Genomic DNA, 27,972 nt, shown 5'->3' on the forward strand with positions numbered 1-27,972 from the left:
ACACTCAAGTCCTATTGGCTGATCGTGAGATAAGCCTGTGTATCATTGGTCATTTCTTTCTGTCAGTTCTCTTGCAACAGCAACAGATACATTTACTGTTTATATAAAAAGACGCATTTTTGAATGAGATATCGCTTTATTCCATTATCGCATTAATGTTTATAGTGGATGGATTGCCGTTCCGTCATCGACTTTGAATCATTGGAAAGATAACTGGTAAGTGACTTAAACTAAAATTTGAATTTAGATTTGTGTCTGATGAGCTCTGAGATTCTGTTTTACAACGTTAAATTAAGTAGAACAACACCGACGTGTAACTTATTACGAAGGTAAGTTATGTTGTTAGCATGAAATCTTGGTAGTGTTAGCGTGCTAGCATCGATGTTTTTGCAGAACACCAAAGAGTTAGTCATGTTTATTACCACAAACAGCATAAAATTACAGGTGTCATCATCAACATTGCAGATTTTGTATCCTGTCGACTCTTGAGGTCAGGCAAACGAGACTTTCTATTTCAGTGTGAGACTTTCTATTTCCGGTGATAACAAGATTACGCCAGAATTTACTAAATAAATCGCCGCTAGAGGGCTCTATAACACTGAACAAAACCTCATTTGTCACCAACGCTGCTTTGTTAAAATATATATATATATATTTTTTTCAGTTCTAGCTAGAAATCTAAAGTTAAAAGTTAAAATTTTACTCATAACAGAAAGCACAGTTCTTATGTTTTCTTTCTTGGATGTTAACTCTCTGCTTTGATTTATTTGTGTTGTCTCCCTCTGGTGGTGGTAAGGGGAATGATGCGTGATTTTGGCAAATTGTGGAGCAACAACTCTGAGGGTCACAGCAGTGATCCTGAGGATGATGATGAAGAGGAGATGGCGTTCGGAGACAATGAGGAAGACTCAGACGAGATGATGGACCTGAGTGATCTACCTACAGCGCTGTTTGCATGCAGCGTACATGAGGCTGTTTTCGAAGAGGACAGGCAGCGGGTGAGTTTGGCAACGCTTATGAGGGCCAAATTATGGAAACTGTCCCTGGATATATACAGAAACATGTCAAAAGCCAACATTGCAGAATCATGTTTTATCTAATACTGTTTCAGGATAAAAACTGAACGTCTACGAGCTACTGTATAGTTAAAGAAATGTGTTTGTTGATAGAAAATACAGTGTTTACACAGGCCACCAAGTAAAGCTTCATTCTCTGTGTAAGCTTGAGATGAGGCATTCAGGGTAGGAAAGGCCACACATACACTTTTGCACTCGGGTCTTCAGGCTTTTTAGTGCTTGCTGGGTGCCTTTATTTTTCTAGCATGTTTCAAGCTAATGGATGTCTTGTAGGTGGTACATTTTAACCTACATTCAGAAGTTGGCACTTTAAGGCCCTGAGGACAACATCTGATGTCCACACTGCGTTGCATCGGCTTTCATTCAATATATTTGGTACATGTTAAAGCTATAACACGTAACCTGAGGAGGAACAGAAACAGAGAAGAGCTCTTACTGTCCTCTGTGTTAGAAAGAGATGTGATTTCTTAGCAGAGAGAGTGAACCACAATGGGAAAATAAATGTACTTCTCTAAAACCTACAAACCTAAAGACATAATTCTTGTGTCTGGGACACAAATAACATATTTATTCTTTTACTAGATTATTTTTTATCTTTTCACTTTTTTACTTTTCTCCATTCAGTTTGGCAATAATATTGTTACACTGCATTATAATTCATACATGTATAGTCCTGTTAAAGGTCCAGTGTGTAGATATTTAGCAGCATCTAGTGGTGAGACTGTAAATTGCAGCTTACCACTCCCTTTCGAAACGCATAGAGAAGCTACGGTAGCCGCCACAGGACAAACACGTCATCGTCTGAGACAACTTAGAGACAAACTGAGGGGCAACCTACCGATCTCTGATGAAGCCAATACGGAAGTGACTTAAACTGCAATTCATCAACTGGCCACTAGAGTCTGTCTCCAAAAGCGAGTCAATTCCCATAGAACTTTACAGCACAAATATTATGTTTACAGCCTGGTACAAAACGTGTTTTTGGTCTATATAGCTAATTTTGCCCTTTGTGACAACTGTGAGGGGGGTGTATTTTTTTGTAACTCATCTGTTTATATTATATCAAGACTTAAAGTTCTGCATAATTATGGGCGTGGCCACTTGAATGACGGGCGACCTCCCCTGTCCCACCTCTACCCATTTTCAGTTATCGGCGAGTGATTCGTAGTGACGCGTAGAGGTCTTTTTGGGTCCAAAAAAATTTACCCGACCCGAAATGACCCGAATCACTTCATACCCGAACCCGACGTGCATAAATAATTTTTTTTTAAAGAAAGACCCGACCCGAGACAAACCCGAGAAAATTAGACCCGAGTCCGACCCAAACTAGTGAAAAAAATTTTTTAACCCGACTGGAACCGAATGTAAACGACACTGACGTGTGTGCATTCTGCAGAGCCACGCGCAGCAGTCAGACAGAAAGAAACTCCGGTGGCCTTGCAACCAATTTGGCGAGCTGCTCCATTCATTTTACTTTGTTATCTGACGACGACACCAACGTAACTGCTAAAATGTACATTTATAATTGACTGACATGTTTGTCTCAACGAAAATGAACCTTCCGACAACCACACAATGTCGCAAGCGCTCTTGGCAAACAGATGAGAGGTTTGAAAAGGACATTGACGCACACAGGCGAGAGAGTTCGGGTCTTCTCGGGTCCGTTCAGAAAAAACACATTCATTTTTAAATTACCCGAGACCCGATGCCGCTATTATTGTACCCGACCCGTGTCCGAAGCACATGTGAAACTTTTAGACCCGAACCCGATCGGGTCTCGGGTCGGACCTCGGGTTTTCGGATCTAAGTGGACCCGTGAAGACCTCTAGTGACGCGTGACCAAGATGGTGACAGTAGGCACCGCCTACTATTGGCTTCAAAGAAAGCTCTTCACAAACCTATGGGTGACGTCATGCACACTACGTTTATATTATTACAGTCTATGGACAAAATGCAGTCTATAGAGCATTTTGTCCGGCTACTGTTGAAACATGATGGCGCGAAATGGCGACTTCCATGTAAGGAGACCTGCGGTGTAAGTAGATATAAACAGCTAAGGTGATAAAAATAATCAGTTTAAGAGATCCTTTTTAAAAGTTTAATACAATTATGGCCTTTTTTGTAATACCATTTTATCCGGGGCGTAGGGGGTTCTGGCTATGCCCCTGCATTTTATACGTTTTTCATTTGGGTGCGTCTGGCATTGTTGTTTCATTAAAATTGTTGACCTGCATTGTGGCACGTGTCTCAAATCGACTCCCCCTTATCCTGTTCACCGAGCTCTATCAGAGCTAAAGTCCTGATAGAGAGACTCTTCAGACAGGGGTCAAAACAATGAATCTGAGCCGTGTATTCTCAGATTAGTGTCTATATATAGAGAGACCAAGAGACCAGGCTGTGGATGGATTTGATAAACATAATGTACAGTCAGCAAGTCATTACCACAATATAAACTCTGGGGTGATACAGGATCAACCTGTCTGGGTTTATTTTCCAAGTGTACATAATCAAACTGAATACATGCTACCTATCAAATAAATAAATAAATGTACCGCTTATAGTCTGTAGATATGTACTGTATGTATATACTCACAGTATGGTTGCGGGGCCGAAGCAACCTCGGGTTTCAAAATAAAAAAGGGTCTGCAGCGTTTACAACCGACTCCATTTATGAGGGTCAAAAAACGCTGTGGTCTTATTTAAAACCTAAACGCATTAACTCTTTCCATGCCATTAATGAGATATCTTGTGAATTAAGAGAAAACATTTGCATGAAAAAACGTTTTCCTAATGAGTTTTTTATGGTTTTATCTGTAATACCGTGAATATCCACTACACCAAATTTATAAAAAAACTGAAGCAAAAAATTATTTATTAATTTTACACGTGTATGTTTTGATATTTGTTCTAAATCTGATTTCTAACAAAATTCCTTCACAAAAATGCAATTATTTCAGCTTTTTTTTAAATTATAAAATTAATTTAATAAAATAAAATACAAATAAAAATGTCTTCAAAAATAATTTTTTGAAGAAAATACCCATATTTAAGAGTTTATAAGCAGAAAAAAAAAACATAGATAGGATGAAAGATTTTTTCCCGTTTTGTTTGTTTGTTTATTGTTTGTTTGAAAGCAGAGGGTCTGTTCTTTCATTCAATATATTTGTATGTTTATATATTTTTAGAAGAAATTTTTCCTGGAAAAGGAAACTTGTGAAACTTTTTTGAAAATCACAAAAAATGCTGGCGGGCAACTTTTCAAAAAATGCTGGCAGGGAATAAGTTAATGTAAATAGGGCCTTAATCCTTGGCTGCAACAGAGGCAAATAGTGCATTACAAAATTGCATTATCGGCAAATTGCATTATCGGAACTTTTTGGCCACTAGGGGATGCTAGACATGTATTTTTCACGTCTAGCGCCCCTAGAGGCCACAAGCGCTGCAGCACTATCGCAAAGGAAAAGAAGACAACTCTTTAGGTCACAAAGTGTGCCTTCCAGCATGACATGTGCCATATAATATAATTTTATGGGTTTTATTTTCATCAAACGTTTACAAGCCAGTTGTAACGGTGGTCGCTCGGTTAAAGTTTATATTTTTAAAAATATTGCCCTAAAGGGAAATCGAACCCGGATTACCTGTGTCATAGGTCCATGACGCCACCATGGCGCAACAATGTCAAATGACATAAGTCTCTCTCTAAACTCTCCAAGTAGCTTCCAGTAAAATTCACGTAAAAAAAATTGTGTTCGGGCGCCAGACAGTACCTATATATATGCAAGCATTATAACATTACTTACTAGTACAAAAGCATGACGGCCAAGTGAACATCGGTCAGGAACCCCTCCTCCTTCTTTAGTTCACGCCAGCGAGCAAACGCTGGAAAAAAAACATCAGGAAAATAGATAGTTGCGTCTCACGTCCAAATTTGAGGAAGTGGAGAAAGTGACGTATGCCGTACAGCAGATTTTTGTAGTTTTTTTGTTTTGTGCTCGGGTTACTACCCGAAACCTATACCAGATAAACAGCAATGCTACATCCAAATATTGAAATCTAACTAGCCATGCAATTGTGCGTAATTAATATCAGGGTAAATAAATCAGCTTAGCAAAAGAAAATCTTTTGACACTGTCCATCTTGATCTTAAAATCTGTGTCCTGAAGTAAAACCAGTTAAAAATGACACATCAGCATATAAGTTATTATATAATAATGTGCATAAATAGATCTACCGCATTGCTCATTTTAGTGCTGTGGTGAGCAGTCCTTGGGCCTGCTGCTCACCTGTCTATCAAAATGATTTTGGAACGGTACATTCGTAAGACTGTCGTCATTCTGGATGACGTGGTTCATTTACATTGGTGGCATGTTGGTGTTTTGTGTGAATGGATTTCACAGAGGGAAAACAGAAAATAAACTGATCCATTGATCAGTAGTAACACTTTAGTATTCCCTCAGTATTCACTAGGGCTTTGTTATTCCCTCTTCTGTGTACATTTCTCTCATTCCATTTTCTGGAATGTTATAAAATATTTTTTCGTTTATGCTTATTTATTGTTCTGTCTCATCCTATCCATCATATTAACTGTGTTACTGTTATCTCCTCTCCTGCAACCCATATGTGCTGCATCACCTGCTCTTCCTAGTGTCTGCACTCTTCTGCACCTGACTCTCTCTCTCTCTGTCATACTCAATCTCTCTCTCTCATTCTCCTCTCTATGATATAAATAGCCTGCCCTAGTTTGTGATAGCTGCAGTGGTGCCAGAGGGTGGTACAGCACTACATAAGTGAGGTAGACTGGCAGTCTTCACACATGCACATTTGTAAAATATAATGATGCAGTGTTAGGGGTCTCTGTATGCATGCATCTGTGTTGAAGTTGCACCTTGCTAAGCACTGTCTTGCGTCGACCCAGAATCTTGCTGTCGTGCAAACATAGCCTTGAAAAAACATTTCTAAAAGATTTTTTGTCCGGCTCTAAGAGGCGTGCACACCAAGTGATTAAACCATAGATTTTTGAAGCCAATAATTGGCAGGGCTTACCGTCACCATCTTGGCATTGCGTCACCGCGCATCACTCACGGATAACCAAAAATGAGTAAAGAGGCATTGGTGAAGCTGAGGTGGCTGGTTGCTGAAGCTAAACCCACCTAGCTCAACGCTAGTGACAGCGGTGGCAGTTCAGTCACCTTACTCAAGTGGCCTCGCCCTTAATTATGCAGTACTTTAAGGCTTAAAAGATTAGTCAATTTTTCTTAAAAAAAAATTCAGATAATTTATTCACCACCATGTCATCCAAAATGTTAATGTTAATGTCTTTCTTTGTTCAGTCGAGAAGAAATTATGTTTTTGGAGGAAAACATTCCCGAATTTTTCTCATTTCAATGGACCCCAACACTTAACAGTTTTATTGCAGTTTAAAATGGCAGTTTCAAAGGACTCTGAACGATCCCAAACGAGGCATAAGGGTCTTATCTAGCGAAACAATTGTCATTTTTGACAATAAAAAAATATATATATACTTTTAAACCACAATTTCTTGTCTTCCTCCGGTCCTGTGACGCGCCATATGGTATTGCAGGTGGGCGGGGCCCAGGAAAAGATTGCAGCGATTAGCAATTAGCAACATGACCCAACTTCAAACTATCCAATCAATTCCCGACGGATGATTTCAAGTCCAGCCCTACATTTTCTTTTTCATTTCAGAGCCGTTTCACTCGGATATACGTTACCACGGGGAAAATATGATAATAGCTACTTCCGTTTCATGGCGACTTAAAATGCCACCGACTGACACCGACTGTAGGCACTTGCCAGATTTTGTTCAGCAGAGCCCTTTGGTTGCTATGATACTTCTTGTTTATCATGGTTGCTGTGATACTTCTGCTTTGTTTAGCAGTCATGAACGATGCGCCGGTTCGTTGTAGTGGTCATAGATATGTATAAAGGCTAGATGTGTTACGGCGGAGTCTCTAACGTCATCACCCGGCGGTCACCTTACCACAGGCAGCTCGCTCATTCATAGCATTGAGTTTTAAAGCTGCAGGTACTTTTAAATGACCATAACTTGCTCAATTTTCTACCAATTTTCAAATGGTTTGGTTTCTTACAAACATTATTAATGTGGCTATAATTCTGGATGTTTAACATGTTTCATGAATTTTATTTTTTGTATAAGTATGCAGTGTCATAGGAACATCTTTGACATATATAACAAACCAAACCGTTTGGAAATCGGTAGAAAATTAAGCAAGTTATGGTCATTTAAAAGTACCTGCACCATTAAAACTCAATGCTACGAGTGAGCGAGCTGCCTGTGGTAAAGATGGCCGCCAAATGCGGACGTTCCACTCAATTGGCCAGCAGCACGGGCGAGACTGCAAAGTTTTAAGACCACACCTTGTTTTATTAGCACCAGTTCTACATCAACAAACCCGTTTCCTTGTCCACCCACAATTTAGTGTTTTGTTGTTTAATATAAGTCTTCATGCACGACCGTCTGTCTTTCCTTACCTCAGCAGTTCATGTGTGGGCATTACAGTATCAACTATCATTGCTCTTCCTTTAAAAGGTCATGTTTGTTGTTTTGACTTTTTAGTTGATGTTTTGACGAAATATTTGAGGCCAAGGTTTATGTTGTAGGAGCTATTTCCCAATTTATCCTTAAATCAGAGAAAAAATGACGGCATCGTTTCTTGGCAAAAGCAGACCGTTATGATGCAGCGAGACTGTGCGCTGCGCGCTCACATCGGACTAGGGAGGCGATGACGTTAGTGTACTGACCAAGCGCTCTGATTGGTCCGTTCGCAGAGCACGAGCAGCCTTCATGTGCTCACAAAGTAGCATCTCTCTCAGATACAGAGCCCGGAGAGTTTGAGTCTGTGAGCTTACCAACAGATTTCAGCCTCAGTGAACAGAAAAAGCATTGTTTATTTGATTCCAAGCAGCAAAAGCGGGTATGCCATCGATAAACATGAAACTGGAGATGTTGACGCTCATCGCTTGCGATGTTGACATTGAGGTGTTTACATCCGACAAAATGCAGGTACTGCAAGTTTATAAAAAAATTAATAAAACTGATAAATGTGCACGTTTTGTTTGTAAGCGCTCTGTTATCTCTCTACCTGTATGCGAGGAGCGCTTTCACTGCATGCGCGCGTTCATGTGCGTGACGTTTCACGCAGCCGGTTCATTGTTTCTCAGCGTTGGAATTTTTCTCAATGAAGCCGCAGTTCACATTAACATTCTGTTGCATGCGCGCTGATGGCGTCAATGATGTGAGCGACTGACGCACGCTGCCGCGATGCGGAGCAGCAATATACGGGCTGCGCCATTCATTCGTTTGTATGGAACGAAGTCGGTGCGAGTTTTAAGTTTCATGCTTAAGAAAATGATAAATAAGCGGCACAGTTGCCTTTTTTTATTGTAAAGTGAGCTCTAATGTAGATGCATTTTAGTTGCCCTTAGACACATACACCTGCCACTTTGAATACTGCAGGTGTGTCATGTTGGACTGCAAGCATCACTGTTGCTGTGTAGACAAGCATGAAGCTGTGACAGTTGTCAATTGATAAAGCTTAGTTTGCCAAAATGACATAAAGAGTCCTGAATAGGTTTTTATAAGGACAGAAACAGATATGAGTGTGTGTGTGTTTTTTTTTAAAGCAGGGCTCCGAAACATACTTTTTACATTCAGGTATGAATCAGTGCTGATTTTTGCAGTCAAAATGCATATGTGAATTTAAATTTCAGTAATATTTTATTTGTATTATAGATGCATACAACTTTCTGACACCTTTAACATTTGCCTTTGAAAAATAAAATAATACAATATTTTATAATAAACATAATATGCATATGGCCATGTATTTTTTGATGTTGTCATTTCTATAGGAGGCAAAGAAAAATGCCAGACACTCTTTATCTATCGGTTTTCTGTGGCGAGAAAGAAACGGACATGCATTTCCGTTCAGAAAACTGCAAATAATGGGGAAGGCATTGAGATGGACAGGTGTTTGGGTACTGCAGTGGCTCTGCTGCTTTTATATACCCTGCAGTGTCCTGCCCTAAGCGAGTAACTACAGCGCAGAATGTAAAAGAAAATTAAGATTCATGAAGGAAACATAAGTGAATGAAAATGCTGGTATATGTGTAGACGTATGTGCATGCGTGTTACATCCAATCTGGGTTTTTGGCTCATTTTGAGGACACCGGAGATTATAAGGAGCGGCACGCAGGTTATGGTCAGTGATTACACTGAACAGCTTGTCTTTTTTCCATTTTTTTTTAATACTCTGCTCAAGGTTCTTCATTTACTCTCTGATCTGCATTTTTTATCTGTGCACGGCAGGGACCATCATTCTTGGCCTGGATGAACTGAGATAGTGGATTGAAATTGAATTGAAATCTGTTTCTTTCAACCTGTTTTAATGGGAAACTAACTATTTTACAATGTGGCGATTTCGTATGAAATCGTATGATGTGAATTTTGATAATAAAGCTACACACGTTAATCCAAAGCAAATTGTACTTAAACTTATAAACAAGATTTCTAAATTTTGATTTTATTTAGCCAGGTGTAAAATAGTTTAAGGGGACATTTCACAAGACTTTTTTAAGATGTTAAATAAATCTTTGGTGTCCCCAGAATACGTATGTAAAGTTTTAGCACAAAAAAACATATAGATGATTTGGTAACACTTTACAATAATGTTCATTAGTCAACATGAACTAATTATGAACTGCACTTATACAGCATTTATTAATCTTTGTTAATGTTAATTTCAACAATTACTAATACTTTATTAAAATCTTGTTAACGTTAGTTAATGCACTGTGAACTAACATGAACAAACAATTAAAAGCTTTATTTATATTAAATAACAATAACAAAGATTAATAAATACTGTAACAAATTTATTGCTCGTGGTTTGTTCATGTTAGTTAATACATTAATAAATGTTAACTAATCAACCTTATTGTAAAGTGTTACCGATAATGTACTATAATTTACCACTTCGTAGATGTGAGCAAAAATGTGCAGTTTTTGGGTGTGTCTAAATGCAAATGAGTTGATCTCTGCACTAAATGGCAGTGCCATGATTGGATAGTGTAGATTAAGGGGTGGTATTATCCCCTTATGACATCACAAGGGGAGCCAGATTTTAATAACTTATTATGCTTTCAGAGAATGGTTTACCAAAACTAATTTACTGTGTTGATCTTTTTCACATTTTCTAGGTTGATAGAAGCACTGTGTGGACCCAATAGCACCTATCTTGCACCCAGCGCAATTGACTTTGTCAGTGACGCATGAATCATTTGTATTTTGCCCCGGCGCACAGCGGGTTTTTCCCTCCACAGACGCACGTCGGGAAACTAGGGAATGAACTTGCGCTCCATGGGCGGTTCAGCGCAAAAAAGAAGGCGTGTTCCGGCGCAAACCATCCCTGATGCTATTTTGCAGTTTCAAAAAACAATTGCGCCACTGACCAAAAAAAAACTAGTCTAAAGTCAATGGCGCGTTGCGCGTGGTTTATTATGCTATGTTAAGGGCGCATGCTTGACCATAATGTATAGCGTGCACAACGCGCACACTTTGCTTATCTAATCTACACAGATGCAACAGTTGCTGGTTATTTTTGCAAATCATAAGTTGTTACAATGAAAAATATTAACACATGAGATAAGGGAAATCATAGTGGTGAGCATTGTGGTGATAGTTTTTATTTATTGTGTGGCTGCGTTAAAAAATTCTCATGCAAATAACGATTAAAATATTTTCATAAGTTTGTTGTGTGGCTGTATTACGTTTATTTGATGTAAATAATAATTAAAATGTTTTCATAAGAAACCTTAATGTATATGAACTTGATTTGTAAGTGTACTCTGGGGTTGGACCTTGCTTGCGTTTCTTGGGTCCGATTTCAAAGCCCCCAAACCCTTTCAGCGGTGAGGGTGGACGCAGCGATGTCCTCTGCTGGCGTCAGGTCATGTGTAGAGGCAGATCCACCTCCCTTACACGGCGTCCCGATTTATGCTGGCAAGCTTGGGATTCCCCCGTCTCCTGACATCATTGTAGCGCTTGGCGCAACGATGGGGATGCCAGCTGATGAGACAATTGTGGCTATTTCCTCCCACGCCTGTTTAACTGACGCTGATTTGGGCGGGTTTCTCCCATCCCCATACAAAACAACTTCTCTGTCTTTGACTGCTCTTACAAGAACGTCGGTCTCCTCGGCTGTGAACCACTCCTGGCGTGCGCCTGGTAAATCCGTCATAATAATAGCAACCCGCCATGGAACTTGCGCCCTTGCGTTTAAAGGGAATGTTGGATAGCGTTTTGATTGGTTTATTTGACGTTACGCCCAAACCACACCTATGAATAATGAACCTACTTCAGACCAGCCCCTTATTGATTTGCGCCTGGCGCAAGAGTTATTTCTCCCGCCAGGAAAATAGCAACAGCGCCCAAGATCCGCCCACAAAGTCACTTGCGCTTTGCACTTGCGTTTCAAATCGTTAAAATAGGGCCCAAAAAGTCAGATTTTAAGGCCGTAAAATTGTGTTTTACGCAGCTCATGATCATTGGCTAAAAAATTTATCTGAACGTTGAACTTGTTTTTTTTAATAATAGAAGAATTAAGCAAATGGGGTGAAATGGGCTTTAGGTTTATTTACCAAGACCCTCCCACTTAAGGGCAAAGTATAGTCCATTTTTTACAAGTACTCGAGGGTCTGCGTACAGTTTGTGCAATTTTCGTCATTAGAAGACATTGAACACCGCCAGAATTTTAAAATCTCACACACATTGTACAACGTGGGAATTGACCCGCAACTTTGGCATTGCTAGCATTGTGCTTGACCATTTGAGCTACAGCAACCCTATTCTAGACGATATGTTTTAACATGTTTTGGGCAGTTGGTAACTTGTCTGTTGTTGCGTCGCCAATGAGCCAACAAGCATGAAGCATTTTACCCAGAGCCAAAAGTAATTTGCAATGCAATATATTCAATGAGGAATAGTTTTTGCTATACCTGACATATGTTTGTAGATTGTGAGAGATATATGAGCCTATCAGTCTGGCATCAGTATTATGTGTTGGTTTCTGTTGTTGCTGGAGCAGCTGGGATCTGAGAACGGCCACAGGAACAGGTGTGGCATGAAGTGTGTGGAAAATTATGTGCTATGGAAAATATGCAGACATCAGCACATTCAATCTGAAGGTTATGGGCAGGACACTTGACATTCACATACACACACCCTAATCAGTTAACACATTGATATACTCTTTGTTTGAATGATAGTGCCTACTAAAGCTTGGTACTTGGCACTTTGTGTCTTATTTATATATTGAACATGTTTTGGTCGCAAAACAGCCACAGTAATTCCTTTATACAACAGTCAGTTTTCATTGTCATGTACTATGTAAAGCAGCTGTGTGATCTCTCCACCAATCCTTTCTATTTATTTGTTTTTCTGGCTTAGGTAGTCATTAACGGCTGCAAGTATAAGACTTTCATTTTTAAATGTTTGACACAAGGCAGTAATGATGCTGGAACAGGTTAAGGGACTAATATCAGAATTCTGCTCTATCCATCTATTGTGTCCTTGCGCAAAGTATTTAACTCCATTGGCTCCCAGCAGAGACAGTTCAAACACTGTAAATCACTTTGGCTAAATGACAGGTAACAGAGGTTAATCTTTTACTTTTAAACTTTGCATTTAATTTAGTTTATCCAGAGTAATTGGATTAGCCACTTTATTTAACAGTTTGTGAGAGATTTTGGGCATTGGTAGAGGAGTAGTCTGACTATCAAGGAAAGTAGATGGCTGTTATGCATCTCTGCCTACTCCAGGTACATATTTCTGCATCTTTCGATTGTAATGTCTATTACTGTGCGTTCACACCAGGAGCGAATGAAGCGAATAAATTGAGCTATTCACACGTAGTTGTACGCTTTAACATTTTGAGTTAACTCGCTTCATTTGTGCATAAAATTTGCTTCATTTGCGCATGAAATTCACTTCATTTGGGTGTGAAATTACCTTAATTTTCACATGCAATTCGTGTCATTTTTGCGTGAAATTTGCTTCATTTGCGCCTGAAATTCACGTCATTTGCGAGTGAAATTACTTTAATTTTCACATGCAATTCGTGTCATTTGCGCGTGAAATTTGCGTCATTTGCATGTAGAATTCGCTCAATTTGCCGGCTTTAGCTAACTTGTAGGCTCAATATGTGCATGTATATATCAAATTGAGTAAAGAGAAGTATTTACAACTTACCAGATTGTCCGACCTTCTCACTTGCTGTTTCTATAAAAGTACGAAAATGTGTCGTACAGCTCCGGGTGTCCAAATACAGCGACAATGATTTTGTCCTCCATTATTGTTTTGTATTACTGCTTCAGCTTGCTACGTCATAATCACGTCACTACTAGAGCAAGCTCCTTTTGGCTATCCGCCAAAGTTCAGATTTATCAACTTGCGCAAATCATGTGTTACGTGTGTCAAACGCCCAAAATGCTCAATTCACGGCGCAGGATGTCAATGGCGTCTTGTAAATCACTCACGCTTAACGTTTCATTCGCGTCTGGTGTGAACGCACTATTTAGAGGCTTTTGGTTTTGTAACATTGAACATACAGTTGTTATTATTTGTTGACAGTGTTGGTGTTAGATTTTAGAATTGATATGGAGACCAACATTTCATACATTTAATTTCGACATTTTTGGCCAACCCTGCACTTGTATAATCAAAAACTGGCAGATCGATCAGTATAGCTGATATAATGTATCAGCTTATAGTAGATGACACATCAGCATTTGTTGATAAACTGAGCGACAGGTAAAACTGAAGGTGGCATAGGACTAATACCTGGATCAGGTTCTACTCAGATGAGTAACAGGATCTGAGTTTTGGCAGGTAGGAAGACTGAAGCCTGTGGCCTGATGTAGCCCTCCAACAGTCATGCTTAGTTATGCCCATGTCTCTCACTCTCTCTCTCTCTCTCTCTCTCTCTCTCTCTCTCTCTCACGCACGCATGCACGCACACACAGACACTCTTACTCTCGCTCATCTCTTGATAGATAGATGAAACAGAAAGATGGATGGAGGGGAGGTTAGATACATCTGTAACCCAAGAGCAAAGGCAGAGCTCAGATGTCACTGTGAAAGGTTAAAGGCATTCGTAGGTAATGTTGACGTTAGACAAAAGGCTTCTGGCCACCCACTTGAGTCCATTTTCCTGTGTGTCTTGTTACCAGCCATCGCAGTGTGCACATCAAAGTCCCAGCCAGCACTATAAAGAACTTTCCTGAAAACTCGGGAAGGAGCTGATCAGTCCTTCACTAATGTGACAACTGCACAGAATTATGTAACTTTGTGGTCAGAAATTGTTATGATGTTCGCTGTTTGACATTCCATAGGATGGCATATAGCTAAGGGCAGGGTGTAATAATACTACTACTACTACTACTACTATACTACTACTACTACTATTATCTTTATTATTTGAGTCCAGAATTAAAAGTACCTGAAGATGAGCATTTCCAGAACGCTTTAGTTATTAAACAACTCTAACTAATATACACACTAACTAATTTTACACTCCTTTAATAGTTACATATTAAGCTATTAGGAACTTTGTTGTTTTTAAAGTAATTCAAATAAACTGTCCATTATAAAATGAAGAACAAAGAAATAATAAGTAGCAAGTGGTTTTGAATCTATTTTATGACAGTATTGTTTTTTTAATCATTAAAAACATAATAGCAGCAGGTATGGTAGTTTTTTTTACAATTTATTAAATTGAATCTGATCAAATTAAAGTATTGAATTAAATATATTTTATTGTCCCATTCCTGGGAAATTTGTCTTGACATGGCCAGTTCATTAAATTCATAACATACACAATATAAGACATAAATAAGATCAATTTAAAGGGACACTCCACTTTTTTGGAAAATATGCTCATTTTCCACCTCCCCTAGAGTTAAACATTTAATTTTTTCAGTTTTGGAATCTATTGAGGCGATCTCTGGGTCTGGCTGTATTACTTTTAGCATAGCTTAGCATAATCCATTGAATCTGATTAGACCATTAGCATCGCATTCAAAAATAACCAAAGAATTTTGATATTTTTCCTATTTAAAACTTGACCCTATTGTAATTACATCGTGTACTAAGACCGACAGAAAATTAAAAGTTGTGATTTTCTTGGCCGATTTGGCTAGGAACTATATTCTCATTCTGGCGTAATAATCAAGGACTTTGCTGGTGTACCATGGCTGCAGCAGGCGCAATGATATTACGCAGCTCCCGAAAATAGTCCCCTTGGTAACTTTCAATAGCTCAAAACTCTTTGGTCATTTTTAAGCACTATGCTAATGGTCTAATCAGATTCAATGGATTATGCTAAGCTATGCTAAAAGTTGTACCGCCAGACCCGGAGTTTGGCTGAATGGATTTCAAAACTGTAAGGATCACATGTTTAACCCTAGGGGACCTTTCAAAAAAAGTGGAGTGTCCCTTTTAAGGTTTATTGTGCAGATCCAATAAACAGCTTATAGACAGAACTGACATTTTGACACTATTTCTTCTCAAAATAATGGAAAAGGGACTTTTCCAGAATCTAAGTAATTCCTGTACTAGCATGAGATTCTGTGATGAATATCACTAATGGAATCCTGTAAAGTCCCCTGGGTTTTTTTCACCAGGACTGATAATTGGATTTGTTCTTTTCCATTGATTCTAGTGTAAATACCACAAAAGAACTGAATGATGGCACCAATACTAAAGCCAATCAAGGTGACAGCATTTGTTGTTGTTGTTTAACTGGGTACTGATAAGAGTGAGGAAAGACCCAGTACCCTCTGTATTTACAACACATGATAAATACCTTCTGCCACTATCCTGATTTCCTTTCACAGACGGTCAGCTTCTTTTGTGCAAAACTTGGCAAGTTGGCACCACACACAGAAGAGCTACCGAGCTACATAAGTTATGCATGACATTATGATAACGTTTTTTCTACAGAGACTTGGTTTAAAGCAGCAGAAGTTTACTTATTAATCTGACAGGACAAGTAATGAATAAATGAACTATGGGACAGCAATGGACAGGGTAACTAAAACATTTCTTTTTGTTTAGCAGATTAATTTAGATTATAAATGTCTCTTTTCTCAGCATAATCTCATGCCAGAGTTTTGTCTCATAAATAATCATCATAACCGTGACAATTAGGGCTGCAAGATAAATCGCATGCGTTTGTCACGCGCATCTCGTCAGTAATGCCGGTTCCTTGATTAGTAGTAAATCGCCAACAGCTGTTTTCAGATGGAGCAGCTTTAACTACACGAGCCTTAGTTCACCAACAATCGGGGCAATTTCGCATTAATTATCGCGGACGTATCGCCTGCGATATGTATGCGATATGGCCCAGCTTGTCAGGGAACTACGGCTATGTGCAGTAAATGTCGCGCCATCTGAAAGCAGCTGTTGGCGATTTAATACTAATCAAGGAACCGGCATTACTGACGAGATGCGCGTGGTATCGCATGCGATTTATCGTGCAGCCCTAGTTACAATACATTATAATACTTGACTATTTGTAGGGTTGTTGTAACATTACACTTTGCGATTTTACTTTCTATTCATCTCAATAAATTCTGGTGAAATGCCACAACACCCAAAAGCCAGATGGCGCTCTCGTGCAGAAAGCCATTATGCGCCGCAGAAGAAGTACCATTACATACGCAGCTCCAGGAAATGTATAAGCATATTTATAACGCTGTTATTAAAACCTTTCCAGGTATTTTCATGATGATAAAGAATATGTATAATGATTATGTTTGACGAAACAAACTGAGACCTTTTCCCAGGCCCCGCCCTCTCGCCATTCCTCGTGACCGAAAGTAAAGAGAGATCGTTTTGAGAAGGGGAGGAATTAAGCATTTTTGCTTAATGATTATGAGGGCACTTGATTTTTTTTAATAATGAAACTCACAGAGGAGTAAAATACCACAAAATTAAGTTTTTAATTTCAATTTAATTGTGACATATCTTGAAGTTGCACGAAATGGGCAAAGTCTTCTTATAAACATCCAAAAGTCTTTATAATGAGGTTGTAAGTGGCATTTTGTTGGTTTTAAATAAAATAACAAAGGTTTTGTCATAAACTGTCATACTAGAAGAGTTTGCATTTGTCGCTTTACTTAAAGCCGTAAAAGACGGCATATGAGATGTAGTAAGATATTCTGCAATGTCAAGACATGAAACTTATAAAACATAATGAAACTTAAATTACAATAACTATGTTAACCAGTGTTGGGGGTAACGCATTACAAGTAAAGCCCGATTTATAGTCGTGCGTAAGCTCTACGCCGTAGGTTATCTGTAGCCTGTGCGTAGCCTGAGTGACGTGCACCTCACAAATTTTTTTACAGCGCATCAGATCTACGCGGACTGCAAGTGCTGTGATTGGTCCACCAGAACCCCTCCCATCTGGTAAAAAAACTGCGTCATAGGTATTTCCATTTGCAACGGTGAAAACAAAGATGAGCCAAGTTGAGGAGTGATTTAACTCAAACTGCAACAAAAGTTGCTGTTTATTTACTTCCATCACTGCTGGTCTTCTCAAATCATACGCAACAAGTTGCTGTTTCTTCTTCGTTTGTGGGTTAACTTGCCAAGCTTCTTCTTCTTTGACAGTCGCGCTGCTACTGTGGTTACACGCGTGGATACTGCCTACCAGCGGTCTGCGCGTGTCTTTGCACGTCGACGACGACGCAAAAGTGTAAATGAAAACCGACCCGGAACATACGCCGTTGCGGCTATGCCATAGGACCTACGCACAACTATAACGAGCCCTTAACGCGCATTACGTAATAATATTACTTTTCTAAAGTAATGAGTAAAGTAATGCATTACTTTATAAATGTACACATTCATATTTAGGTTACTTTTTAAAAAAGTAATGCGAGTTACTTTTCAATTTAATTAATTGAATTTAAAATTAAAAATAAAGTAATGTACTGAATTAAACTGAACATATTAATGTAGAATTACGCACTCTTTTTTGCGATCATAAAAAACACCTGCAAGACCTGAAAGAGATCAAGCCTCAGCCAAGAAAAAGTAACGCAAAAGTAGCTTAAAAGTAACGTAAGCATTACTTTCCATGAAAATTAATTAGTTACTTTTTTGTGGAGTAACTTAAAGGAACAGTGTGTAGGAAATGTATATCAATTAATCATAAAATGGCCCTGATATGTCACTAGACATTAAGAAATCATTTTCATTTCAAATACTTGTATCACTGACAACAGTGATCCAGCCAGGATATTGTCGTTTAAAAAGTGGATTTGCAGTCCTCAACTGATGTTTATGTTGTCATTTTGTATTGGCCACCAGTTGTGTGATTGCAATACCAGTTTTAGCCACAAGTTTTGTGATTGCAATACCAGTTTTGGCCACAATCCTACATACTGTTCCTTTAATATTGTAATGCATTGCTTTTAAAGTAATTTTCCCCAACACTGATGTTAACTGATGTGGAGTTCATCATATGTTATGAATCATCGTAAATATATTTGAAATTATTATACTGTATTTTTAAAATTACTATGGGCGTTTATTATAGAAAGTGTTAGCAAAAAATTTTATGAAACAATGTGGCAATGATTTGAAAGTGCATACTAGAATATACAGTCACTCATATTGTCCATACAGAGTTGAGCTAACATGTATATAATGGGGACGTAAAAATAAACTACATCTTAGAAGCTTTTTCCTCCTTTCACAGGGAGTTTCTCAATCTCTTTTGAACTTCTGTCATTTCAGACTTTTTGCCTGAGTCTAAAGCTGTCTGTCTAAATCTTTCACAAGTAGAGAGAATTAAAGGCTTAAGCAGATAGTTACAGAGAAAGAGCGACTCTTTCACAGAAACTGTCAGAGTTTCACATATTCAGTCCATTTCTTTGAAAACTCTTTACTGAATTGGTAATAACGAAGCAATGTTTTGCCAATTCACAGCATGGCAATTTTTTGTGTGCATAGAATGACAATAAAGAAGATTCATTTAAGTTCTTGTTTTGTCTCAGTTAATAAGTTTCACTGCCATTCTGTTGATGATCATTTTCGGTTAGTAGCATTATTAGTGATAAATTTTTTTATCTCTGTCCTTCATCGTTGGCCACAGTGATCACCTGTGCCGCCACCTCTTCATGTCTTCAGGTCAGGTAAAAGGTGTATAATCCACACGATGACAGAGATGTAAAGTGACGCAGCGTATGCACACCTGTGCTGTTGCATAACAGAGTTACATAGGCCTTACATCACATTAGTGTCCTACAAACAGTCCCCAGCAGTCCTTTGAGAAAAGACCTGATATGTACCAGTGAAATATTGGTATCACGTTAAATAATGAGTTTCTTCCCCATCTTGTCCTCTCTTTTAATAGATTTCATAATGTGCAACAGTAGTAGTTGAAAAACAATTCAGTCTTGTGTAACAAACACAAATTCGCTTAAATTAAATGAACCTTACATTAACATAGCTGGAATTCATACTAATAAATATTGTCCCGCATGGCGAGTAAAACATTGCAGAGATTAAGCAATGAACTATATGTAATGTATCCATCACAATTTATGGTCAACCAGCTTCAACTAAAACAATCATGATGGTTGACCAGTTTTTTGCATGGTGGTCGACTGACTAGACCAGCATCTTGGTCTATTCAGTAGTGTGCACATGCAGTTTATTTTGCATGGCACATGCTTGCACCCTCACACACAAACGCACAAAGATCTGGCGTGTCACTAAGGCGGATATTTGCTCCTTACACTTGGGTAGTGTGTGTAAAGCAACACCGCCTGCAGGAAATACTTAACACTGCACATGAATTAGTGAGTGACACATCTCTTGTTACACAATATCTGAGTTCAAAACACTTACGCTGTACCTGTGCCTGTGGACAACAGAAAAACACAAGCACACAAACAAGGAACAAACATTTGGTCTCATTCACTATGTAATATACTGTATACACTATAATAACTGCATACATACATCTTATTTATACGCACATCACGAAAACTTTCCCCCTACAGCTCCTGTGTAGCTCAGTGGTTGTACTCGTACCTTGTGATATACTGTAAGTCAATGGGAGAAAAGTGTCTGCCGGATAATGCATAAATGTAAATAAAATTCACAACATGCGTGTACGCACATGAATTCGTTCTTAAACTCGTTGTTATGTTGGTAAATGCACAAGTTTAATAATTTGCATATTACACGGCCAAACCAGCTCCATGTAAGGGCTTTCATGAACGCAGAACTTGTCACTTTTGTCACTAAAGTAAAAAAGCTAAAAAAATGTATTATCTGTAAAAATTCTGGGGCCGGATTCACGAAAACATTCTTAAGACAAAAAATAAGAACGTTCTTAAGATAAATTATAAGAAGTTCGTAAGAATGTTCCAAAGTGCAATTCTCATTTCTAAAGAAATTCTAAAAAGAACATCTTAATTTTTTGTCTTAAGAATAAAATGACAAGCTTTGAAATTAGTTATTCCACCCTGCTAATAAGGTAACAATACACTTATCCGTTAATCTTTTCACTACCTTGCAATCATTAACGTAATATACTACAATCGAGTGATGCATTAAGACACTATAGATGTTATTCGCTGTTGTAACAGAGGCCAGCCTAGTAGTCAAGAGACGGATGCGGAGGGTAAAGCATGCCTGGGCTTTGGTGTATTGTTTATAATAATCATGTATAATTATGTATAATATATATATAAATACACACACACACGTGTATAATTTTAAGAAAAAAATGTGTATATACATTTTTATAAGGGCCGGGACTCGATTAAAAAAATTAATCTAATTAATTGGAGGCTTTGTAATTAATTAATCGAAATTAATCACATTTTAATCACATATAAATATTTGACCTGAGAACATTGAGAAGTTATTTTTTCACATGGATTTTTAGTATACCATGAATAATGACTGAATACATAAGCTTAAGCAACAAAATATTGTTTATATTTGTTCAACCAAGTCGTTGTACTCGGAGTCAGGCTAACGTCCACGCTAGCTGCTATATGTTTTGCATTGAGATGATACTTGAGGCTCGATGTGCTGCGGTGATATGCGAATTCCTTGTTGCATAGCTTACACACAACCATGCTCTTATCGACGCTTCCATCTGTTCGTTTTTTATAAAAAAAATTCCCATTCACGGGGCCAACCAAAGCGATCTCATCAGCTTCTTCGTTCATGTTCACTGTGGTTTGTTGTTGTCTGAAGTCATGATGAACGCTAGTTGCTGCTCCAGTATATTCGGTACGCCGAAACTCATCCAATGAGAAATGTTCCGCGGTGCAAAAATAAGTGTGATTAAAATGCGTTAAAAATGTTTAACGCATTATTTTTTGTGTAATTAATTAATCTTAATTAACGCGTTAAAGTCCCGGCCCTAATTTTTATATGTATATATAATTTATATTATAGAAATATGAATACTGAATACTTAAATATGCAAAAGTATACATGCATGTATGTGTATTTATATATACATAATTATTATAAACAATACACACACATATATTATGTAAACAAAAACATTTACTTTGCAAACGATTTGTTGCAATTAGTTGCTCAGAGTTTACAACATGAATTGATTTGGTTTTATTTTCTCCAGGAGCGTTTTGAAGCTCTGTTCAGGATCTATGACGATCAGACGTCTTTCCAGATGTTCAAGAGCTTCAGAAGAGTTCGGATCAGCTTCAGCACCCCAGAGGCAGCTGCACGCGCACGCATCGAGCTCCATGAATCTGATTTTAACGGCACTAAACTAAAACTTTATTTCGCACAGGTCAGTATGATAGTTTTCCTTATTTTGAATGAATACTCCCAATGTACAGGTCATGGAATTTCTGGAATATCTTGGAATTTTAAAAAGTCTTTTCCAGACATTGAATGTCAAGAATTTTTGTTTGTTGCTTTAAATTTTATTTCCCATTTATCAATATGTAATCCACTTGTGACGTAAGGAATACCATTTTCGGGTCCAAGCCTCCGCTGACTACAATTTAAATCGCTGTGTATTGACACTGTTTATTTATTTTACACATTTAAGCTACACTTTTATAAACTCACGGTGTACACAACAGTATCCAGGCTCACGCATCATACTTTAATTATATTACATATTATATGGGTGACAAAACCAGTCATAAGTCCCACGGGTATATTTGTAGCAAAAGCCAACAATACAATGTATAGGTCAAAAAAAATGTTTTTTCATCATTATGATATTAAGTAAAGATCATGTTCAATGAAGATTTTTTTTTTACATATTCTACCATAAATATATCAAAAATGTATTTATCTTTATTATTATGTGTTGTTAAGGACTTTTGTACAACTTTAAATGTGATTTTCTCAATATTTAGATTTTGTTTTGCACCCTCAGATTTCAGATTTTCAAATATTTGCATCTCTGCCAAATATTGTCATATCCTCCTAACAAACCATACATCAGTGGAAAGCTTATTTATTCAGATGTATAAATTCCACTTTCTAAAAATTGACCCTTATGACCCTTAGGGTGTGTGTACAGATATGATCTAGGACATTGTGCGTTTTTAAACAGTAACAGAACAACCTGATGGCGAAACTATGATTAAGTATTGTTTAAAATGTGCTTGACGTGTGCTAAATTTGGTTGCAGGAAAGTTTAAAATACTCCTATTATGTTCTCTCAACCTCTTCTCATTTTGCTCTTTGGCCGCAGGTGCAAAACTCAGGTGAAGATGTGGACAAGACATACCTGGCCCCGCCTCAACCTGTCAAGCAGTTCCTTATCTCTCCACCTTCGTCACCACCAGTAGGGTGGAGTCAGAGCGAGGACGCCACTCCTGTGCTCAACTACGACCTGTTGTGTGCTGTGGCCAAACTAGGACCAGGTATGATAACACAAGGAGATATGCTGTATGTGGATTGTGGAAACACACACATACACACTATCAACATACAAGCATACGCCATACTCCCACACGTACAGACAAGTGTGTGTGTGTGTGTGTGTGTGTGTTTGTGTATGTCACCATCTGGTCCAAACGTCTGTGTTTTCTGTGACTCAAAAACAGCTTTTCAAATAGATTCAGAGATGTTTGACACAGAAGTCAGTTAATGATAATATTCTTTAGGGAATTATATTTACTATATAGGGATTATATTCAAAACTAGTAATTATAATTAATTAATAATAATTTGTCCAATTTATATAGTTCTTTTCTGCGCTATACATAGAAAACTGAGATTTTTTTCTCAACCACCACCACCAATGTGCAGCCTCCACCTGGATGATGCAACGGCGGCCATATTGCACCCACCACACACCAGCTTATTAGTGGAGAAGAGAGAGAGTGATATAGCCAATTAGTATATGAGGGGATAATTAAAGGCGGAGTCCACGATGTTTGAAAGCCAATGTTGATATTTGAAATGACCTAAACAAACACGTCCCTACCCCAATAGAATCTGGACATTCTGTTGATAGACCCGCCCCACACATACGCAACTCGGCAAGGATGTCGGTTAGTAGACACGCTCCTTACTGCTGATTGGCTATAAGTGTGTTTTGGTAGTCGGCCCTTCTCCTTTTCCAAGCGTTTTTCAAACATCGTGGACTCCGCCTTTAAAAGGCCAATGGGCAAGTTTGGCCAGGATGCCGGGGCTCACCCCTACTCTTTTTCGAAAGACTGTTTCCTCCGATTCCTTGGCTCAAGCCGATTCGACTGGACCCTATGACGTCATTTTCCGTCATGAAAATCCGCCATTTTGAATTATTCGTAAAACCTACTTTTGCGAACTCGTCCTAGGGTTTTTGCCGATTGCCACGAAAATTGGTATGCAACATCTAGAGACACTCACGGCAAAAATTTATTAAAAGAATTTCGATAAACCATTGCGTTGTTGTATAGCGCGTCAACAAACTTTACGTAGAGTGCAAAAAAACAGGTTTTAGGCTGTATCTTCGCCAAACTTAGACCTATTGTCACGAATCTTGGTACCTGAGATGTCAGTCAGGAACTGAGGGAGCATGCACAGTTTCGTTGCAGCGCCACCTAGTGGCCAGACGAATGTTTTATAGGCTTATGACTTTGGCTCCAATTGACGTACTTTCACGGGACTTGTTTCTTTGGTGTTCTAAATAGTTGCCGAGTCCAACGATACCAAACATGCCAGAATTCGCCTTACGGTTAACCCTGGGCAGCAAAATAGCGCTTAAAAAACACGCGTGAATATCTCCGCGAGCGTTTTTCCGATCGACTCGAAAACACCATAGGAAGAAACTAACCTTACCTTATGAACAAAAAGTTCTATAGGCATTATGTTATAATTTCCATCAGAAATGGCTGAAAATTGCAAAAAACGAAAAATTACCTTTAAATTTTGTGTTTTTTACACATAAATGTTTATAACTTCGCAACGAAACAATATTTTTTCACCAGATTTGATACACTGATGTATGAGCACATTCTGAGGCCACACAAAAAAAAATTGTATGCCTGCATCACTAGGTGGCCCTATAATTAAACAAAATCTTTCATATCAAGCAAGCCCTATGGTGATACAACTATTTTATAGCTAAACTAAAGTGTATCGTCATGAAACTAGCTAGATGTAACGCAGTCATGACTTAAGGTTGCATGCACAGTTTTGTCATAGCGCCACCTAGTGGTTTTGAGATAGAAAATGGCTATTTTTGCCTAAAACTACTGCAACAACACATCTAAAACCATGAGTCTTCATGGATTATTCCTTGATTATTCCTCCATGGCTTGGAGTATAATCATTGGTGGTTGCCAATTCAATCCCTAGCAACCAATGACAATACCTTATCAACCGTTTTTTTGCAAGAGCTTTTTCTCTGCATCAGAACATCGTAAAGACATGGGGATGGTCTCTTTTGACTCATTTAACTTGTTGTAACATGTTGTGAACCATGTTTTGCCACTGCAAACATCACTCACGTGTCTTTCAGTGCTCTAATGTTCCATGATTGTCAATAACAGAAGGACAATTGCAGTAGACAAGAACATAGATTATTTTTGTTGCTTACTTTTGCGTTCTTCATCTGAAATCATTAGGTTTACCTAGGTTCTTCAATCTGCTTATCCAATCTCAATTTTACATCCTTTTGTGCCCTTTTCGGCTTGACCCCGGTATTGCTGCTTGCAGCTATATTTTTTCTAATTATTCAACGGCCCGTCGTCAATGATTCCTTACATATATTGTAGTGTTCTGTAATGGTCACATGACGTGCACATTAAAGAGCACAAATGGTCCGATTCACGATTTTACATTTCCTTTGGTGTGTAAGTGTGTATTAGTACATGCTAACGATATGCAAAAGGTACAAACCCCAAAGTAAACGATGATGTGAGTTATCGTCTCCAACGTAAATCTCTTTTCTTGGACTACAACAAACACACGGATTGTAGGCAACAGTTTACTTTTTAAGATTGGTGACGTAGTAAAGACCGACATTATCATAATTCCTCCTGCTTCAGACTCAGCCTGTAAGTTAACTCCTGTTAGCATTGCATTGTGCGCGAATCTTTCAAACATGAAAAGGAGCGTCACTTTTCTGGCTGACGCCAGAGCTATTCAGACCAATCACAATGTACAGATTAGCTGGCCAATCAGGGACACAGAGCTTTTCAAATCTGTGCGTTTCAGGAAGAGAGTGAACCATAAACCACGCAAACACATACCAAATAAATATACAAAATAACGTTGTTTTTAGCAATTAAATAGGTTCTCTTTAAACAAATGAAATATATAATTTTGTTAGTAAGTGCTTTATTTGGACTGGATTTTAAAATTATTTATTTACATTTTATGATTAAATTGTAATTGTTTTTTATCAACCCACAAACCCCCTACAATTCCCTCACAAACCATTAGGGGTAGTGGACCCGTTTGGGAAGTCCTGGTTTAGTTTATGTTAAATACATAATGACGTATTGTAATACGTCACATGTTGTTCATCCAAGGTTGTGTTTACCTAATTTACCTAATCCTTACCTAGTGCTCATGTAGGGTATCACATTAGGGTTCGATCCTAGGGAACAAATGTATACACCCTTCCATTACATTGTAAGTTGCTTTGGATAAAAGCATCTACTAAATGTGTAAATTGTATCATTTTAAGACTAGATGATTTTTTTAATGTCCTAAAACCTAAAATCATCTTCCTTTATACATGACTATAGAGTTATGACGTTCCTCTTCTGTCGAGTCACATGTGTGCTGTTTTTGCGCCCTCTGCTGGCTCATATAAAAACACTCACAGATACTGCAATAGAAATCTGCCTTGTTACTATAGCAACGTTCATTTTGGTTCCCTTGTGTTTGTAAGATCGTCAATTGTAGTGTTTGTATGTATGTTAAACACAGGCTGTGTTTGCTAACAGGTATAATCCTTCAATGGCTCACAAATCTCATCCAAAACATTGCAACATATGAGATCCTACGTGGAGTCATTTTTATGATTTACTGTTTTTCCACATAAAATCATTTTACATAATGTAAAAAAACATATATATCTTAAATATTGACTTGACTTGAGTAAGTTCAAGATTAAAATCATAAATTACATTATGAGACTTTAACGATTTTAATACGTAGCTGGGAATGGTTATAAATCATTAAGTTTGAATATTTTATTTGTGTATATTTTAGGTGAGAAGTACGAGTTGCACGCCGGCACAGAGTCCACTCCCAGCGTGGTGGTCCACGTGTGCGAGAGCGAAACCGAGGAAGAAGAGGAAGCTCGGCCCAAATCCAAGATCATGCAGACCAGACGTCCCGACGGACCCCCGAAAGTCTACAACTAAATTTTTGGTGGCATCGCACACGTTCTCTCTCTCCCTTTCTCTCGTCCAGAGAAAGACGCGCTTTATTTCGACAACAAAAGCTTAACTACGAAACGGATGCATTTGGAAGGGTGCTCGATGCACCAGAGGCTCACGGTGTTCCGAACCGAACTAGTGGATTTAACACCGTCTCACCCGTGCCTCACGGGACAGCAAGGGGGTGATGAGTTTGCAACCACACCCCCTTCCCACAATCACACCACTTTCATTCCCTCATTTATAGTCTTTGTACTGTAGCATTACCGAGCGGTAATTGTATTTAACAGTTGTAGTAGATTACTCACATCATGTAAACTTTGTTACAGTTCATCAATGAAAATGCTTTCGAAATGAAAGGGAACTGTTTGTATTCCCGGTTTCTCTCTGATGGCTGCATCCACGTTTATCTCCATATCGGTGTGCCGGGTCTCGCCGGTGTGTCTGTATGTGTTTGCCAGGATGGCGTGAGGTTTTCAGTGAAAGCGTTGAGAGGGGAGGTTTCGGAAATGTTTCAATTATGTTGGTGGTGATGATGAAAGATTTTGTGCGAGGGTGTTAGTTTACTAAGATGGATGTGCATTATTCTTATTGTGTATTTGATACCACACTCATTTTTGCATGCTTACTGGTGTATTTTATACTCTGTTAAAGTAAATGCTGTTGAGCATATCTTACCGCTGTCAGTAGGATAAACTGGCCTTGGACACTGAAAAAAAACGACTTTTTGGACTTATGTAACTCACTCATGGCCTGATAAAAAGTTGTGTAGTGCAAAACTAAAGCACTTCGAGTTGGCACCCTTACTAGATACTCTGTGTGTTTTAGGGGCTTTCTAGACTGCTTGCATTGCTTAGCACTAGAAATGTTGGTGATCTCTGTATAGATTTAGTAAATCTACATTGACCTGCTGACATTGTAGGACTCTGCTCATTGTGGACGGTGTCAGAAA

General features: G+C 38.4%; 1 protein-coding gene across 2 annotated transcripts; it reads left to right on the plus strand.

The window, feature by feature from the left end:
• The first annotated feature begins 49 nt into the window (after positions 1-49).
• rcan3 (regulator of calcineurin 3) lies at positions 50-27,931 on the plus strand. 2 transcript variants are annotated; one of them, XM_055171589.2, is made up of 5 exons: positions 50-216; positions 797-998; positions 21,797-21,970; positions 22,892-23,063; positions 26,851-27,931. In XM_055171589.2, exons 2-5 carry the CDS (start codon positions 801-803, stop codon positions 27,003-27,005), a joined length of 699 nt encoding a protein of 232 aa, XP_055027564.1. In that variant the 5' UTR covers positions 50-216; positions 797-800; the 3' UTR covers positions 27,006-27,931. The 2 variants fall into 2 exon arrangements, with proteins under 2 accessions (XP_055027564.1, XP_055027565.1); XM_055171590.2 differs by lacking the exons at positions 50-216; positions 797-998 and adding an exon at positions 7,861-8,121.
• The last annotated feature ends 41 nt before the right edge of the window (positions 27,932-27,972 follow it).

The sequence above is a fragment of the Misgurnus anguillicaudatus genome, chromosome 7 (assembly GCF_027580225.2).
Source record: "Misgurnus anguillicaudatus chromosome 7, ASM2758022v2, whole genome shotgun sequence".
In the NCBI taxonomy this organism is placed as follows: domain Eukaryota; kingdom Metazoa; phylum Chordata; class Actinopteri; order Cypriniformes; family Cobitidae; genus Misgurnus; species Misgurnus anguillicaudatus.

Coding starts and splice junctions, on each gene's coding strand:
- rcan3 (XM_055171589.2), top strand. CDS start 801: ATGATGCGTGATTTTGGCAAATTGTGGAGCAACAACTCTGAGGGTCAC. Junction 999..21,796: donor TCGAAGAGGACAGGCAGCGG/GTGAGTTTGGCA, acceptor TATTTTCTCCAG/GAGCGTTTTGAAGCTCTGTT. Junction 21,971..22,891: donor TAAAACTTTATTTCGCACAG/GTCAGTATGATA, acceptor CTTTGGCCGCAG/GTGCAAAACTCAGGTGAAGA.